The sequence below is a fragment of the Cariama cristata genome, unplaced genomic scaffold (assembly GCF_000690535.1).
Source record: "Cariama cristata isolate BGI_N322 unplaced genomic scaffold, ASM69053v1 scaffold45176, whole genome shotgun sequence".
Lineage (NCBI taxonomy): Eukaryota > Metazoa > Chordata > Aves > Cariamiformes > Cariamidae > Cariama > Cariama cristata.
Genome location: NW_009623540.1, coordinates 22,482 through 41,982, shown reverse-complemented (window position 1 = coordinate 41,982; position 19,501 = coordinate 22,482). Strand labels below are relative to the sequence as shown.

The 19,501-nt window shown below is 40.6% G+C and overlaps 1 protein-coding gene across 1 annotated transcript; it reads right to left on the bottom strand.

The window, feature by feature from the left end:
• Window positions 1-3,087: 3,087 nt before the first annotated feature.
• GRB2 (growth factor receptor-bound protein 2) lies at window positions 3,088-13,592 on the bottom strand (the record flags this gene model as incomplete). Its single annotated transcript, XM_009702756.1, has 4 exons — window positions 3,088-3,483; window positions 4,884-5,052; window positions 7,554-7,676; window positions 13,495-13,592. Coding segments are annotated over 4 exons (576 nt in total), but the record flags the coding sequence as incomplete, so codon positions are not given.
• Between the last annotated feature and the right edge of the window lie 5,909 nt (window positions 13,593-19,501).

Here is a 19,501-nt window from a genome sequence, read left to right as displayed (position 1 = left end):
TGCTGCATCAGGCGGCTGAGCGGGGATTTCGGCTTTTTCGGCAGTCCAGCACCAGCTTTGCTGACCCACGTGCGAAAGCTGTAAGCGGGAGAACACCCACGAGGAAATGACTCGACTGCAGCAGTCCTGAGCCTTGACGGTAGACAATCCACAGCAGCAACAGGCGTTTTTCTTCCCTAAAGCACAAGGAAAGGAAGATTTTCTAAACTTTTCAGTATGAATAGCACAGAGTTTTCAGCAACATCTTCTGTTACAGCATTATAAAAAAAAGCCAAGAGCTCCGAACCGCATTGCACACAATTGACTTTACTGGCACAAATGAAAAATAAAGAACTAATCCCTAGGAATAACCAGGCATTTCTGAGCAACCACAAACTCCTTGACTACATCTGTATTTGAGCATAACTAAGAGCGACTGTTAAAAAACAACCCAAACTCTCACATGGGCCTTTTCCTACTGTATATTAAAATCGACTGCAAAACTCACAGGCGCTTTCTGAACATAAATGAAGCTGGGGAGAAGCTGCAGAGCCAACAGACCGGCAGCTCCTGACAGATAACGTGCAGAGCTGCCCGCACAGCTTGTTAGCAAAACCGAGCAGCTCCTTCTTCAGGCAACGAAAGTGAAAACAATCTGCAAGGCAGTGATTAAGCAAATCAAAAGGTCCCGTGACAGTGTGAGCCATGGCTGCGGTGCTTACACAAGTCATACGCCCATCTTCCCCTCTGTCCTTCAGCAAGACTTATTCAGAAATAACTGATGTATGGCGCTCCATTACTGGCTCCTTACGATATTACAGGCCCTACTCACAGGGGCACTTGAGCAGTTCGGTAAAAAGCTCAGGAAAAAAAAAACAAGGGAAGAAATACTGAAGTGCTACCCTCCCATTCAGCTGATAGATATGTGGTCTTTAATCCTGGAAGCAACACAATCAATTCCTTTCCCCCCTCCTCGCTACTCATAATGCCACACATGCCAACTGACACTGCTCTCCGCTGACTTAGCTTGAGAGAGTAACAAATTCAGCCCAAGCATGCCGAGACTGAACTATGATAACGCTGAAGAGTTTGAGCACTTCAGGCCAGAGCACACCTTACAAGCTTTTCCCTCCCATAGCAATTTAATATCCTATAGATTAGCTCAGTCAGTCACATTTTGGTCATTTAACTGAAATAACAGACAGATGCTCAAGTGAAGAATTCAATGTATATTTATTATTCACAGTTAATTACTATCTACCAAATGCTGCTGCAGAGTTAAAGGATTAAGTACATAGGCCTTTTTTATTTAAACACTGATTTTTTTTTTAATATATATACACACACAAGACATATGTCTGCAAGGCTGCATGATATACACCAATTCCAAAATAAGGAAACAATCAAATGGTCCAGGTGTAGAATGCCATAGATTCCTTTTCCAATCACTTTACAAAGAAGGAAGAAAGTGAGTGACAGCTAGCAAGGAGAGGGGGAGAAAGTAATACTCTACAGGATAGCTCTCTCTTTCATCTGCTGGAAAATTAAAGTGTAAGGCAGAGTCCATCTCAGGAATAAAACATTTGTAACACTTAGTACAAAAAAAGGCACCCTCCAACAAAAGATTGCCTGTGCTCAGGCAGGGCAGGAGGAGATCTCTGCTGCAGTTTTTTTGGATTCGTTGGTGGGGTGAAGGGATCCAGCCAAACGGCCATCAAAAGGAAAAATAATGCAACTGAAGATTGGCACAGCGAGCGGTACAGCTTGATTGCATTCCTTTCCGTCCAATTTAATGTCACATTGCTCAGGTGGAGGAGCAAATGGCCACAATAAATGCCATTATGGTGCAGGGTGGGGATTACAGTCATCACACAGCCTGCTGTGAATGGAGAGCGGGGTGGGGGGAAATCTACTTCAACGGTAACACTGACCTGAGGAGGGAGGAGAAATTGGAGAACAGTGATGCCAACCCCACTTTTCAAGAGCAACACGACTGCAAATATTCCCTATCCAGGCCAAAGAGACAGGTTGATTACATGCATCACATAGAAACATTCACTAACAGCATAAAGTTTTTTCAAGCACTATTTTTTGAGGTTTCTCTGCATTATAAAGTTTTCCATCAAAGGAATGTACATTTTATAGGACATCTCAGGGCTATGATTTCTCAAATTCTCCCCTTGACCCTCCCTCCCCAAAATATTCTTCCTCATTTTCCCTGGTCATAACTCCCCCCTTTCTCTTACTTCTTTTGAGGTTCCTGGTTGCAGCTCCCCACCTCTAAGCAGCCTAAGCTGCCACTTGAATGCCTTGATTTTATTTTCCCTGGAATAAGGGAAGTTGATCAGCAAGACCAATCTTAAGATTAAAGCTCCATCTCTGTTTGTAGATTTTTCTCAAATGTCCATTGATAAAACCATCCTCCTTTACACCCTTCCCCCAAAAGTATTTATTTACACATAGGCAGAAAAAAACCCTCTGAAAAGCTCTGGACTGTCCTTTTAACTTAAAAAATAATAAAAAAAGAAAATAAGGGAAAGGCACTATGGAAAAAATTACAGAATGTGCTCAACCGTACACCTTTAAGAAAAAACAAAAAAGCTGTCAGCACAGCATTAACAGATTTCAGTTGTACATTGGAGTTTCTCAAAGCAGCTCTGTGACTCAAAAGAAAAAAAAACCCACAGAACAGAAAGCCACACAATTCTTCTCCCTTCCCCCACTTGGAAGCTGCTGAGCTTCAGAAGAAAGTGCCAAAGGAGAAGAGACAATAAAAATTAGATTAACACCTCATCTTTCCCAGGCAAGAAGAGCTGAATGTTGAAGGCAAAAGCAGAGACTGATGGTTTTTTTTTTTTTTTTTAAAGGCAGGACTGTGGATTTGGTTCTTCTCTCATGTCCCTTCATGTCAAATGAAGACTGTTTGCAGAGAGAGAAAATACCAGCAGAGTTTCTCCCTTTTCCTTTAACTGCATGGCTAGGACTTTATATGGCATTAAAACTTCATGCACTGATGGACAGAGGAGGAGGGGGAAACAAGAAGAATGAATGAAAGGGGGTAACCCAGGAGCAGCTGAGGAAATTTGTTACTTTCTTTTTTTTTCTCTCTCTTTTTTTAAAGATAAGTTTTGGTGTGTAAGTTGAACTCTTCCCCCACCCCGCCCCTGAAGTTCCGTACTGAGTGAAGGAGGATCACCTCACGGTGAAAGGTGACTCAGGTTTTATCGCCGTGTGATTTTAGGTCACTGGCTGCAGTTAGGCTCTGTATGTGTATTTACTGTTTCTCTGGTTTCTTTAAATAATCTCTAATATTTATCTCTAGATGTTCCGGTTCACTGGGGTCACATAGTTGCGTGGAAACATGCCCGTCTGTCCGTGGCAGGCTCCCTTCCACCAGTTGGGGTCAGAATTGTCAAGGACTTGGATAAAGTCTCCGCGACGGAAGCCCAGCTCTCCTTCCTCCTGGGGATCAAAATCAAACAGGGCCTGAACATATGTTGGTTGCTGAAAGGGGAAAGAAAAAGATACACAAAGTGAGAATCATCCACAGCACTCAAGACACCTGCTCCCTCAGGCAGGAATTTAACTTACACTGGAGTTTAACAATAAACATTCGGGCTGTTTCACTTCCGTGTAAGCCAGCTTCCAACATCTGTAACAAGATGCTAAAATAGGAAAGTATAGTCTATAGCAGATCTTAGAGGAAAGTCAAGTTTCTGCGAAAGAGCCAAAATAAAGATAGCAGATGACTCAGATGTTTTCCTAGTATTTTCCAGTCTTCATGACCTACTGTAAATCTGTACTCTATTGCAATACAATAGTCTTTTTGCTTATTCATTCTGTTTACACCAACTGACAGCATGAATATTGCTTATCTACCTAACACTGTGATACACAAAGTTCCCCCTAAAATCTGGATCTTGGCATTTTACACATTTTCTTTAAAACTCTCCAGTATCAAGAAATTCTGTCACGGAGAATTTGGCCCGGTCACCAAATATTTCCATTCTTATGGAAAAGCTAATGGTTCATTTAAAATACATTTCTATTCTTAGAATCATGAGGCTAGGAAGGTATTTTAATGCTTGTCATATTCAGCCAGCTGTTCTCTCATCCTCTGTTTATCACTGACCCAACAGTGCAGAGCCAGATGTTAATTCAGACAAACTATGGCAAAGGGTGCCCACAGCACCTGGAGGGCAGCATGAATTCCACCCCCTCCCTTGTCTTCAAGCTAGAACTAGAATGCTGCACTTAGAAGCAAAAGGGTTTATCCAAATTGACAAAAGACCCAGTTACATGCAACATAACATTCCGATTGCCCAGGGAAATGGAACAAAACAAAGAGCTAGATATACACAAGCTGCTCTGCTGGCACTTAGCAGTAGTTTTTGGTTTCTCTTAACACTGGCTAGACCAAACCAGAAGACTAGAGATGTTCCATATGCTACTACCTGTAACCACCTCTTCAGGAAAGACCAGCACCAAAGCATCACTGGCTACTGAGAGGTACAGTTCTGGCTATGAACCAGTATAAATAGAACTATCGTTTCTTACTATGTACTAAAAGCAGGACTAAGCCCATTTTTAATTCACAGGAATGAGATGACACTCCTGAAACAGTATCTATAAACATTAAGACAAGCCAAGTGTTCAAGCAGCAACAGTAACACTTTGCCAGAACTCAAGGGGAGACTAGGGAGTCAGCATGTAGGCTTTGCACAAACATCCAGCTTATTTACCAGTACAATTCAAGCTGCAGGATCTAAAGATACACTTCCATAGACAAGAAAAATGTCAGTCAGCTTCTTTCCATCCCTATTCATTTACTCTAAGATGCAGTCCCACTTCAACCATGGTTGCAACAGTCTAAATAGCATACTCTGCAAGGACATTTCTCTTACCTGAGGCACCTGTTCAATGTCCCGGAGAAATATTTGCTGGTTCCTGGAGACAGATGTGGATCTGTGATAATCTACCAGCTCGTTCAAAGAATTGAACTTCACCACCCAGAGGAAATATTTGCCAGCCCCATCTCTAAGCACCTTGAAGTGCTGCACATCATTTCCAAACCTGTGCAGAAAGAACGAAGAACACCAAAAAAAAGCACATTATTACTGAGTAGTCCTCTTTTGGGATCATCAGCACAGAATTTGCAACAAAAAGGTCCTTCAGCGCACAGTGAAAACTGTCAATGACACTGATAATATAGATACTAATTGGTTGCTGTAAAAAGAGGTCCCAAAACCACTTGCCAATTGTATTTTACAGAAATCAGAGAGATAGAATCCAAATACTGAATTTATTTTGAAGAAAAATCCTGCAAGCTTCACATATGGTTTTAAAATCAGCTTTTCAAACCACTCTGAATTTGCAGAAGTTTCAGGTCTTTTCATAAAGGATTTCTGATGTCACAACACTATCTTGGACAACATGCAACATTTCAGCTTTTTATTTTACACTATGTTGCCACATAGCTGGCGTTCAGTACATGTTACTTCTTGATGGATGTATGGAGTCACTGAAGACAATGCACAGAATACCTAGGACACAGACCATGGACTTTGCCATACAAATACAAGGTCACATTAAAGCAGATGCACCATGATGCCTTCCACTTTGCGTTCCTAAATACAAGATTTTGAAGTCAAACAGTACGAGTGCTTTGGTTTAGCTCTTCACACACAGCAATTTCACAACTGACTTCATTCAGTTTAAGTTTGTGCTGCTCTTGCTATGGTCCTGCACTTCTCACCATCTCAGTCCCTCCCTCACCCAGCACCACTAGGTATGTGTAATAATGCAATACATAAGCACCAGTTCCATTACAAGTAAATTGCAGGGAAATACTGCCACAGGGAGGGCAGGATTGTCTCTTTTGGTAGCCAGTCTGGACTTAAGCAAAAGACTTGTTTTGCAAAACAAAAGGATCTTTCTGGTCCTTTTAAAAAAAGAACACAACACATACCCCCCCCACAACCAACCCCCCCCCAACCCCAAAATGCTTGAAAAACGATGCTGCACATGTAACCCAACAACTTCAATTCTGTGTTAACAATGCTTTCTGACAAATGATGGCATTCAGCTGAAGTCACTTTTCCAACAATTTTATTTTGAATAAAGAAGAACTCCGAAGAGGTCCATTGGGATTTTCCAGATGAATGGCACATCAGTATTTTTAGTCTAAAACACTGAAAACAGAAGACAACTGTTCCCTACTTGGCGCACACAGCCTCTATACATTGGCTGAAAAAGTAGACACTATCTTGGCCTCAAAGGTAACGTGAACTCATGAGTACTGCCTCTGCTCTCCCTTCCTCAACCTGAGAGCTTCTCATCATTTCAAATCCTGCAGATCACTGTTTAAGAAAAAGACTTTTCTAAATTAAACACCAAAAAAAATCAACTGAGATTACCAACAGATAGCAACACTAAACTAACAGGCAGGCAGAGCTATGCTATCACAACTTTATGTTTCTTAAAGGAATGCACTTTCCTGGAATGAAGCTTCCATTCCTATCTAGTATTCCAGCTCAGGTGACTGTAACCAAGACAGAAATATAAACATCCCTAAAATCAGTGGTTTTAATCCAGTTTGTTGGCATGACTCAGTGTGCTGCTGTACAGGACAAAAATTTGGTTACAGACCAAAGATGACCAGAAACAAAAAAAAATTCTGTTGAGACAGATCACTGACAGCCACAGAAAATACAGCAAACTAGGAATTCTGCATGAATAACCAAAACCTGCTAGGATTGTAAAGAAAATCTTGTTCATTTCTGGTACAAAAGGGGAAGATCACAGAAAATAAAAAAAGGCAAAATCAACTGCCAAGGATAGAATCCCTCCCACCCCCAACCCATGTTAAATTACATCATATACCTTTTCAAGTTTCTATTTCACAGTGACTTCAGATGGGCAAGATAGGTAGCATGGTATTACGTGGGCCATGGCTAACTAGCAGGAGCTCCTGCTGGCTAACAGCCAGTACTTCTAGTAAGGTTATTCAAGGATGCTCCTCCTCACTTCACTGTTACTAGACTGAGTTTCTCTACCAACATGGAATACACTTGTGACAGATCAAAGAGGCCTCTGTTTTCACAGCTCCAGGTCCCAGTGCTAGACAACATGAATATCCCCAAAGCATGTGCCAAGCAGACATGAAAAACATACCTGAAAGTGCACTACACAGACAGAAGACAAAGCAGTAACTTGTACTGCAGAAGAGGAAAGAAGGGGGATGGGAGAAACATGTACACACTGGGCACTTTGTGGCTGTAAGGAGGAGGAATGGGATCCACAAACAAACCAACATATAGTGCCTGGGACTACAGGGGCTAGACAACAACTTGCCACCAGGTCAGCCCTGTAGGCTCATTATAAACCAGAACGTATATATTTGTTCTGTTAGAGAGGGAATAAGTATGTATCACTGGAAGAACAGGAACACTACATGGCATCTGGCAGATTATTCCTGCTCCTCAGCATTGACAATCACCTGCCCTTTACTCACAGTCCAAATGAGCAGTAAATAGTCTGATTACCACACATGATTGCTTCTGGGCATTACTTACTTGACTGAGAGGGAGAAGTCCCCAGGAGCACTCTCACTCTCCCTGATGAGGAAGGCACCATCGTGTCTCTGTTTGCCTAACATCTCTTCAGCCTTTGCTCGGGGAATCTTTCCAAAAAACCACCTGTGCAGTGAGGAAAAGAAAACAACAGGGAAAGTTAAGAATTTTAATCCGTTCAGGGGACAGCCAGACATAGATATTCACAGAGAGATGAAATGATTTCTGACAGACATAACTAGACTCCACCTCGCTGCCCCTCCAGTACACACTACTGAACCATGCAGCTTTTCACAATGTTTCATCCTGGCAATGAAGCAACAGTGACTTAATAAGCAGGTGCTTGCAGTAGCCCTATTTCATCCAATTCAGCAAAGCAGAGATGTGGTTAAGAGTGAAATCCTCAAATTACAGGATTTATTTTCAGAGTGGAAAAAACCTGTTCAAAATTCAACACATTATTCACATTGTTCTGCACCCTATTGTATCTGCAATTTGGCATATAAAACATCAATACAAGAACCTAACATAGACAAATTGCTTTACAGCAAAGTCCTGCTTTGTGAGGTTAAGACAACTGCCCTGGGAACTGGTTACAACCTTGGACAAAGTTCAAATGTCTACTGTGGTCTGCACTGATATCTTAGTAATGAGGCCTCATAACCTAAAGTCAAACAGATTAAATGACTAGCTCAAGCAAGAAACTCAAGTCTCTTCCTCTGTCACTAAGGAATAAAGTCTCACGTCTCTACATGCAAATTTTAATTTGGACAATTTTAATTGTCCAAACTGTATTATGCCATCAAGTCAGAGACAACAAATTCGTCCTGCACTGGTGGCTGGTCACTATTGAAATTCCCTATGATACAGCAGCATTTATTTCACTATTAGTACCCAAAGATAATCAGTGGTGAGTAATTACAGAGTCTTCTTTATTACTTATGCCTCCTAATGAGAAGCCACCCATGCTTTAGCCATGATTTGCAGAGTAGACAATACAGAAAGTGTAAGTTATTAAGGATTAAGCACAGAAATATCACTATTTTAGTGGGTAGAAATCTTTCCAAAAAAAAGGCAATATTTGCAAAATGCAAGGGAAACACTGGGAGTTCACTCACAAGTTTCTCTGCTGAAACATCACAGCTGTAGAAACAAGATCCTACCTATGGATTGACTATCATGCACAAATGGAAAGTGCCTTTTGTATCAAACCCAATTTCCAGTCTCTTTGAGATCAGGCGGTAGGACACAACTACTTCAGCAAAGAGAATGAGAAGCTTCATTCAGCAGCTGGTTGTTCCTGCAGCCCAGAGTCCAATCTTTCTGACCTCTACCACAGCACTGTGGTTAAAGACAGGTATCTCATGTCAGAAAGCTAAAGCAGGTGCCAGGAATGGAGTTACATGCAAACTAAGTGAGAAAAGGTCCCTCAAGGTCTCTTTGCTTCATTGCAGAAGAGCGCTGAGCTGGGCGTGCGATTCGGTTCTAGGAAAGACACTGATAATACTTGTTTCAGTAGCCTATTTTCTTGCTTTCTCCTACAGTCAGGACAATCTAGCAGCTTTCACATAGGCAGTCACATGAAATAGCTGCACCATGGAAGCCACATCTGAAACTCTTGACAGCTGTGCAGAAGTCAAAACCACAGGCTGACCATCTCCATGACACCAAGGTTAAACCTATCTCAGGCAACCAGATCGTCAGCACTGACCAACAGCCCCCGGTCACGGGATTCTTACCCACATTTACACTTGAGTTTCCAGACTAAGCCAAGATTAAAGGCAAACACGGGCCGAGTGGTAGGTCACATGGTGTGGGAAAAGCAGAACCATCTTCACAGCCAAAAAAGACCGCTTTCAGTTCTGAGTAGCAGATCACACAGGACAGAAGTACTTACCACAGCCTATAACCATGTAGATGATTGACCTTAGAGGAGAGCATTTAATAACAAGAGTTCCACTCACAAGTTTACTTTCTACAGTGAAGGCTTTGGTGCAGCAAAATGACAAAAGTTGCAGAATCCTCCCTGAAACCATCGTTCTTAAGAGAAGTCAAAGTTTTCACAAAGTCATAAAATCACCAGATCTTCCTCTCTAAGAGGAAGCTATCTCTAGAGGTGAAGGAGGACCAATTACTTGATTACCATACTCTCCAGCTACTGGCAGCCCTCACGCTTCTCACTGGCTGTCTTCAGTATCTGCTCACCATAGGAGGCTATACAAAAACGCATCCCTATGTTATATCAAGGCTGATGAGTCCACAGATGTATTTCTACTATACGCAACATATTCAATAAAACAACTCTAGGATGTCCTCCTTGTAAAAGGAGTATTCACTCCATTTAGCTATGTAGCTCCATTATGAAAAGTGTTTTGGTACTGAAAATGGTATGTCTTGTTTATAAACTCGGTTTCCATGATCACCTAGAGATATTTTACTTGTTTGTAAGTCTTGTGTGTACTTTTTATCCCCTGGGATGCAAAGGAGAAGCCTTCTCCCACAACCACCCTATTTCCAGTGATAAAGAACTTCATAGCATTTAGTACGTTCCTGGTGGTTTAGCACCTGTGCCACTTCTCAGTACTGGAGGCGGTGGCAGAGACAGCAGAGGAAGCATCCACCTGTTTCTTACTGTACTCTGCTGCCTTCAAAAATCAACGAAGAGAAACCATTATGTGAAACTGCTCTGGAATTCAAAGGTGGTATTTTGTTTCCTGGGTTTTTGGCACAATTGTCAGAAAGACAAGGAAGTCTTGAATTTTGCCTCTGCTAAACGTTACGTAAAGCAAGCTTTCATATTATGATTTTAGGTATCTTGCCATAGTTCTTGTTTACAAAGTGTTTTAATTCTGTTTAGTTCTCAAATAATTCTCAATTACTCACATGTGACTTGGAAATGAAAGCCTCATCTTAAAAAAAACCCAAAACACCTCATTCATCTCTAAAATAGAAGGAAAGCCTGAAAGAGCTCAACAAAACATCTATAATCCTTCCTGAAGCCTCAGAAGTATACCTTATGTTTGAAGTGTACAATTCAACTAAAGGAAGTAATACTTCCAAAGTAACAATATCAAATTCTTAAAGTTTTCTGCCAGTTGTTTCTAAGGCCCTTTAAAGAGACTAAAAATATTTCACAATTCTTGAACTCCCTTGCAGTTTTATATGACTTCGCTACCACTTTAGCCAGAGTAAAAGGAGCCTGAATTCTAAATATAAAAAAGAAAAGAAAACCCCACAGATGAAGGAAAGAAAGTTATTTTGAAGGACTACTGTCTACTTAAGAACACACTTGTAAAGCATTGGAGGCGTTGTGCACATACGATCTTTGCTACAGAATGACTGAAAAAATTAACAAAAATCACAGCATATCAAAAATCCCACATGGAGAATTAGGCCAAAGAAACAGACCACAACATTCCCACAGCTTCCCTGCTGAAGGGCTAAGCTTGGTAACACTTGTCTCCAACTAGCTTTGTAATGTAGGTGAAGCTCATCCAGTCAGCCCTGCAAAACCTAATCCAGGCATTACTGCTAATGCTGCACAGCCAGAGGGAGAGGCACTGATTGGTACAAGGCAAAGTTCACACGACTTTCAGACTCCTTTCAATCAGCAGTTTGGCAATTCTTTTTCAGCACAACCATTCAGCTTCCCCGATTTCCTCTGCCTAAGTTACAACATTGCAAAGTGAGACTTCAGCAACATCTTCAAGAAAAGCTGATTACAAACACAAATACTTGAGATACACACACCCTGAGGCTGACCCAGGCTGTTTCATAAACAGCAAATTCTTCCCCTGCCTCCTTAAAGAGAGAAAGGTAGTCCTGCCACTGAACTGCACTGTTGTGCCTTCACAGGAAGCCTCCCTGCCCAGAGTTTCCTGCAGCTCTTCTGAGTATCATGCCTATGTCCACTCACATTTTTGCTTTGTTAATTGATGTGTCAATTCAGATTAACCCTTCAGAACCCAGGTGACTCAGATGGTGACTGAGAGGCAGCACATTTTCCTTTCAGCTTAATTTGCTAGTAATTACAAAGCAAACTGTAAGATTTGCAAGCTACAAGCAAGAAACAAACACTGCATTTAAGACCAGCTGTGGGGCTGGAGGATTTAACTCTCAGATCCTAGGACAGGATTTTAAAGCCATTTTCAGTTGCCTTCTTTCCAAATCCTCTTGCAAAGCTTTTGTGTCACCTTCCCAGAACACAATTTGATACTAGTCTGACAAAAGGAACATTCTCTTTCTCACTCCTTGTCAGCTGCCTGCAATTTGCTTTTTGTATGACCTGTATGACTACTTAGGGAGCTCCACACTACAGCTAAGCAAACATTATGCTATGAAAACTTTTGCATAATTTCCCAGGGTTGTTAATGCACTAGTTAAGACTCCCAGCATTGCTGACACATAGAGCTAACTCCATCCAGCTGCCATCAGCAGTTTAAACATCTTCAGAAAAGGTCAAATTAACTATGCTTAAAACTCACTACCAAATTCATATACTTGCAGGCTCAGATATTGTTCATTCCCTTTTGATATCAAAAAGCGAAAACCTGACAGCTCTATCCCTCTAAAACAAATACCATGGATGATTACAGAACAAACTGATCATCATCACAGGAGACATCACTGCAGCATAACTCAAATGCCTGCAAAACTGCTATGAAATGATATATGATGATTCAAATCAACGAGAGAGAGAAATTGCAATGTATATTTGTGACCCCCAGTGGACTGGCACGATCAGGGTCAAGAAGACATGTTACTGCAGCAGACAAGGTTTTAAACAATTTCAGAATTTTCTTGTACATCCTTGCTTCATTTCCCACTTGGCTGCACTAAAGCAGTATACCTCCTCTCCTCCTTGGGGCACAGTCCCTCAGAAGCATCCTTCTGCAATTTCAAAAGAACCCTTACAAAAATAATTCTTGATTGGATTTAACTGCAATATCTTAATGATATTATTACAGCCAACAACAAATCAATCATCAGTTTTTGTGGGCAAAACTGATGCATTCATGTCATCCTCTTTGCTCTTTCCTAAACCTTTTCCCTCCTTTGAATCTGCTACCCAGAGCTCGCTGTTTTCTTATAGAATCATATAATCATAGAATTAAGTTGGAAAGGATCTTTAAGATCATTGAGTCCAACTGTAAACCTGTTCAGATGCTGAAGTATCTAAAAGGTTAGCAGAACCAGAGTTTAGCAAGAGACAGCAGAAATACATGAACTGACACAAAGAAAATACCTAGTCATGAAATGCTACTATTTTCATATGCTAGATTGTTTATATCTAAGAGGAAATGTTTAAATTAGTTACTTATATTTCTCTAGAGCTGCAAACCAACACAACTACACTTGCACAACAGAACACACTCTGAGGTTGGCCTGTTTTGCAAGGAAGGTGTTGGACCAGATGACTGTTAGAGGTCCTGACTGCCCTAAACAGTTATGTGATTCTGTACGTAGGATGCGAGATAGACACACTAAGAGTTCAGCTCCAAATATCCTTAAACATTTTTCTGGTGAGCTGTGAATGCCACAATTTTTACTCTTATCTGCTACGCTAAGTAAAATAGAGAATCATGAGAAGAACACAGTCACTTTTTTTCCTGGGGCAGCTGTGATGACAACTCTCTACTAAAGAGTTTTCTGCTGGTTTATGCCTGTTACCTCCACGATCAGTCTGTCTGACCCTACAGCAAAATACCAGAGCAACCACCAGACAAGCTTCCAAAAATACTCTGCTACACAGCTAGCTATGAAACAAGTTACAGTAAATGCTACAGCCAGAGATACAACCCAGTAGCCATCCTTTATCTAGTCGTATCTTTTGGTAGATCTCGTAAGGTACACTTTGCAAAGTATTCAGCAGAAAACCTTCCTTCTGTTTGAGAGGATGCACAAAAGCAAGATCAAGGGAGCCTATCACCAAAGCTCTACTTACGGATGCGGTTTCATTTCTATGTAGTTCTTGGGAATGAAGCCATCTTTTCCATTGAGTTCTGCCTTGTACCAATTCTGATCGCATTCTTCATTCAAAACCTGAAGGAAGCAAACAAAAAATAAGCTTACCACATTTCAAGATAGAGCAAAACTGATGAAGGTACTAGCTTATTGTTCCCATTCTTGTTTCAAAGACTGCTCTGGTAAGACGAACCTATAAAAAAATGGTTATAGTCATCCTGCCCCACTGTATCTCATGAGCATTCAGAACTGTGGTGAACAAAAAGCTGGATGACTAATTTAGAACAGCCAAAGGATTTTAGTGCCCAAACCCCATGCTTTAGTAAGAAAGTTGCTCTAAGTCCATAGGTACTTTTAACAATGTAACTAGACTGGGATCTGTGCCAAAGATTAGGTTGGCTGTCGTCACCAAAACATTCTGTCCAAAATCTGAAAGCCAAGAAATTCTGATTCTTTATCACTTTTAATGATCAGCTGACAAACCCAATGCTTTCAGTGTAACTGTGATTTCATCCAGCTTTTCTGCATTTGCACTGGTTGCACACCAGATATGTTAAAGATTCCAGGCAACATCTATATTATAGAGAATTTTACAAATAAAACTCCCTCATGACAATATTAGCACAGGTCCAGCTGCAGATACAACAGGCAGCTTCAGCTGGTTTTGCCAATACAAGTTAAAATCTGGTTAAATCAGATGGCAGAAACAATGACTTGCCTGTTGAGCATTTTTTATGTTAATAAAGCAAGGTAAACACATACAAACAGCAAATGTAGATGAACAAAGTTCTTTTTTTTTAGAAGGATACTTTTCTTACTATAACTTTATTCTAAAATGAATGAAAGATCAGGAGTCACAGGAGAGGAGCCACGTGAATAGGAAGCTTTAAAAAGCACAAATTGATACTTCAAAGCATACTTGCTCTAAAAACTTTGGTGCTTTATTTTTCATTGAATTTCTGTCAATTGGTACAGTGCAACAGGCAAGACAGTACACTGACTGAAAGCAGTTTCTCAAATAAAGTAGTATTACGTTCTGTAAATAACGCCATGCAATAGTTTGAAGCTACCTCTCCTCAAAAAAGTTTTATGTGGTGTTGGAAGTAAATAGTCCACAGAACCTGCCCCCCTTTAAAATTAAGCACCACGCCACCACTTTTCCTCAAGGACTTTTATCTTTCTCAGCTTTCCGAGAATTACTTTGCGACAATGGCCAACAAAACACTGGATTTGAGTTTAAAAAAATAAGAAGAATATATTTCTAAGGCCTCAAGTCACAAAAGTATCACATGATTAGCATTGCCTGAATACAGGAAGATGAGGAAATGCAAAGAGAAAGATGACATGAACACAGATCCAGAGATCACATACTACACACACATGTAATTATAGTGAAGATATCCACCAAACCCCCAAAATCTTCATAAGCAATTATTGCTATTTCCAACTTCTTTTTTTTGCTATCTCACTATATTTCTTTTTTGGAAAGGCGATGAGAGGAAATAAATTAAAACAAGAAGCAGACGAGAATTTGCAACTACAGACCTTAAAATTCTTACAGCTGATAAGAGTGCTTCAGAAAATTAAATTCTTTAGGATCAATGTTTGCTGCCTTTCAAAATTATGTTATGTATCAACACCCTTATCTGCCTCATTGCTGACTGGTACATACAAATGAGAAAAACCTCAACATCTACTGAAATGAAATCCAGGAAAGTAAAAAGAGACCAGAATCTGAATCTCCTCAGTGAGTTACAGTGGGTAACAGTTACCTGGCTGTTCCTTAACTCCCAACCGAAGAGGTCGATGGTAGGCTGTATATCCCCCAGGTGCCAGCACCTCCATTGGGGAACTAGCATAGTAGCAGGGCCATATCTACAGAACTTCAGGTGAGCAAAGATATGCACTGCTACAGCCCATTTCAGGATATTTTTGGTTGAAGAGACTTTAATACTTAAAAGATCCTACATACTTTTATATGGATAAAAATATTCAAGCTATCTTTTGTGTAGTTACTACTGTGTGCTTCCATTTATTTATTTACATGCATTGTTTTAGCGTGCATTACAGATCAGTCATTTAGCAAGGATAACCTGACCACAGTTCATGAGCAGTTCAAGTGTGGCTCTGCTACAGGCTCTGAGGTAAAAGCTTACACACGGAGAGTTGATGCAGATCAGCTGATGTCTGCCAAATTGCCTTTCAGCAAGAAAACAGCGCAGGTCTCTCAACCACTGCAGTGACTGCGAGACAGTGTTCTGTGCAGAAACTCATACAACTCCAGAATATGAAATACAAGCAGATGACACCAGCAGGCAGCTCCAGGATATCGAGCAGGGAAGATGGAGATTAAAAACAGGTATGTAAAAAAGTGAATTACATAGAGACTAGGGACACTGAGGGCACAGGTTGAAGCCCAGATCTACAGTTCAGTCATGCAAAGATTTTGGCACATAGTTTGAATGATCAGGAAGTTTGATTGTTATACACCTCAGCCACCATCACTAGAGTCATTTACAATACAATAGAATACAAACATGACACATTTTGATGTGATTTCTAATAAGCCAAATCTTATGCAATAGTGTGCATTCCCTTATCACAAGACACCACAGATCAAACCTTTGATAAGATTGTGTACTACAAACTTATTTCATTACTATCAGAGAGCAGTTAAAGGATATGGCAGTCTGGTTTTTTTCCAAGAATAAGAAAAAAGGGTAAATTGTAGCTTCATATGAAGGACATTACCACGTATTTGTGCTTTTGGCAGTAGGTACTAAAAATTACCAGAAATTCTAATACCTAAATGTAAATTATTTTAATGAGTTTTTATCTTGCTCTGAAGATATGCATTAATCTATTAAGATTCGGAGGAGCCAAATCACACAGGGCTTGGGGTACTCATCAATGCTTGGCCTGAAGCCAAATACCAGTGAGGGAGCATCGCTGAGCCATGCATTAAGCTTTGTGACGAGAAAAAGAATAGTTGGATAAAAGGCATAGTAAGGTGAACTGCCTACACATATGCGTGCAAAACCTGTACAGGGGACTTGTTTTAATAATGAATCCTCCACATCTCTCCCCCTTCAGTGGCTTTGTTTGCTCCAAGGACTTTTTCCTGCTTCACACCCAGACTGACATATCTTCATAGCCAGTTGTTGTTTCTAGGATCATTTTAACTAGCTGTCACAGCTCCATTCTCACCCTGGCAGACAGCCAAACTATCCATGCCCTATATTCTATACCCGAGAGCTTACACATATACAGTCACCCTGTAAACACCCCTGTTGCCCCTTTCCAGGTCCTTTCAGTGTGCACTCTTCCAGATGCAACAGAACATACTGTTTTCTTTAGAAAGCTGCATGTTCACCTATCATTTCAAGAGGAGTCACCTCCACAACACAGATATCTACAAAATCGTTTTATCTGACGGTGTGTCAAACAGACACCGCTGGAGCTGCTCCCAACGCTTAGTCAAGCAAAAATTACTTGTACTGAAGGACCTTAAATTCAGGGCAACTTTGCAGTCATGTGCACAAGGTTGGAATTCTGGTGGATGCTATAAAGTTACATAGCTATTACTATGACAACTGCAGAATAGTAATGTAAAATTTCAGCTTTCAAAAAAACTTATGCCACTAACATCCACTAGCAAAATACAACTAAAAAGTAAGTTGGGAATACACGTAAGAACTCTCTGCACTGCTGTATCCGGCTTAGATGTTTGCATCTGACATGACTCTCCTTTTAAATTGTAAAGTCACCACAATGAAAGAACTGACTTTAACTAATTAAACCATTTTGCTGCAAAACATTTTAAGAAAAGTATCCAGTAAATCCATCTGTCCCATACCTCCAACCGGCCTCCAAGTGATTTCCAGATAATAACCAAGATTAAAATTTATCATCTGGATACTTAAAACAGTGTTATGCCTCCAAGAGAAATAAAGATTCTTAACTGAACTATGGTAAGATTTTCCCAGATTTAACAAAGCTACAAAATTTAGTCTAGGTACTGCATGTATCACTGGATTTTGCTTTGAAAATTTCCCAAAGTACAAATAAACACAGATAAATTAAGCAACAAAATGAAACTTAGACTCACTGCTTCAAACTGGGACAGCCTCCAGGGTCTGCAAAAAAAAAGTCTAAAAGGCACAAACACTTATTTATCTCAACAACTGTTTAAAAACCGCTGCTCTTTGTATAGGTCAAAACATAAAGCATTCCTTTGCGGCCAATCCCCTCGTCTGCTATAGATCTAATCAAGTCTATGCCACAGTGACTCTTCCTTTCACACTGGGGCATCTGTGCCTGAGAGGAGGAAGAAGGAAGGATATTTTTAGCCGCTACATTTGAACACATACTGCCATGTGATGTCCTCAGTCTGTAGTCAGCCCTGTTTTACAGTAATAGTGGCTCAACTGCTGCTCCTCAGTTTCCTAGTTTGAGAATAGATCTCTTATCAACAAAAGCCCATCTGTTCCCATGGAAATAGAGAAGAAGCACTGCTGAAGAGCCGCACAAGGCAGTTCCCAAGTTCTACCTAGAACAGTTCACACACAGCATCCCCAGCCATTTTCAATTTCATACCTGGCAAGTATTTCTAAGCACAGCTTTTCCACCCTTGTGAATTGTTCCGTACCAGTCTTGATCCTCTCAAAATTAAACAACTTTCAGGAACATGCAGGCACTAAACTGGAATGTAACAAGCAGATCTGGCATCCCAACTCTCAAGCTGACTCCCATATGCAAACATGAAACTAAACATAATGCCTCAAACATACATATGTACTTGTGAATTTAGCCAAATTCATCAGAATGCTTACATCTTGGAAAGACTAAACTCAAATTTGTTCAGAGAGGGCTCTGAGTTTTGGCTGAACCTCCTCTTTTTCCCTGAACTGCTAGGTTTTGGGATTCTTGCTGTGCTAACTGAAACAGAAGGTAACAGAACTGCTCAAGTACAACCTGTTAGCTGCCAACCCTGTTTTTCTCCTCAACAAAGTTGCACTGCCACAAAGAAAACCATGTAGTATATTAAAAACATTCCCAAAGTCTAAGGAATCCAAGGAGAGAGCTCATGACACTCAAACTAGGGCAGGAATCAAAATTTTTAAAATGAACAAATGATCCAAAGGCAGCAATCCCACGACTCAGTTAAGCCTGGAAATGACTAGTCCGAGATAGAATGGTGGTTGGGAGGACAGTTCTCATACTCCACGGGGGTGCTTTAACACAGCTTTTCATTTCAGAGAAAAATGGCTCCTTTTCTGTTCCAAGAAGAGAGGTATAACTAGCTACAAAACTAGTAAGCACCCACTGCTTCAAGAGAAGTTACACCCGGATTCAGCAGAGCAAGTTCACCACAGTCCATTCTATAGTATTTTCCTTCCCCACAAACTTACTGCAAAAGGCACCACAGGATATTTAAATTCATCTCTTCAGGGTTTTGCAGAAGACAACCCAAGACATGGCTTGGTAACCTGCAGCTCCCTGCCTCATCCTCATGTTGCACGAAATCCCCTGAACAAATGAATCGACCTCACTCTGGCTGCCTAACACTATCAACAGGGGGCTGTGCAGTCGAAATGGCATCTTAAGGAAACCTAGGGTAATCTGCGTGTCAAAATGGCATTGTAATTCAGGTCAAGGCAAATCAGAGTTGTTCTTTTCCTGGTTTACTCATCACAACGCACACAGAGTACAGTTAATTTTAACTTCAAACATTCAATGCAGAAAGATACATGAGACAGTTAAGGTGACTAGCTCAAGAACACATAACTGCTAGAATATTTTAGGCTCTTCCTTAAATTCAATTTATCATAATCACACACGGGAAATATAAAATACCCACATTTTTCAGATCAAAACCTAAAGCATCTTGTTTGGACATGCTTTAAGATTGTGAATACTTGCTCTCTAGGAGGCTATAAAAAGTTGTGAAAACACTTAACAACCCCTGAGCAATGTTACAGGAAATA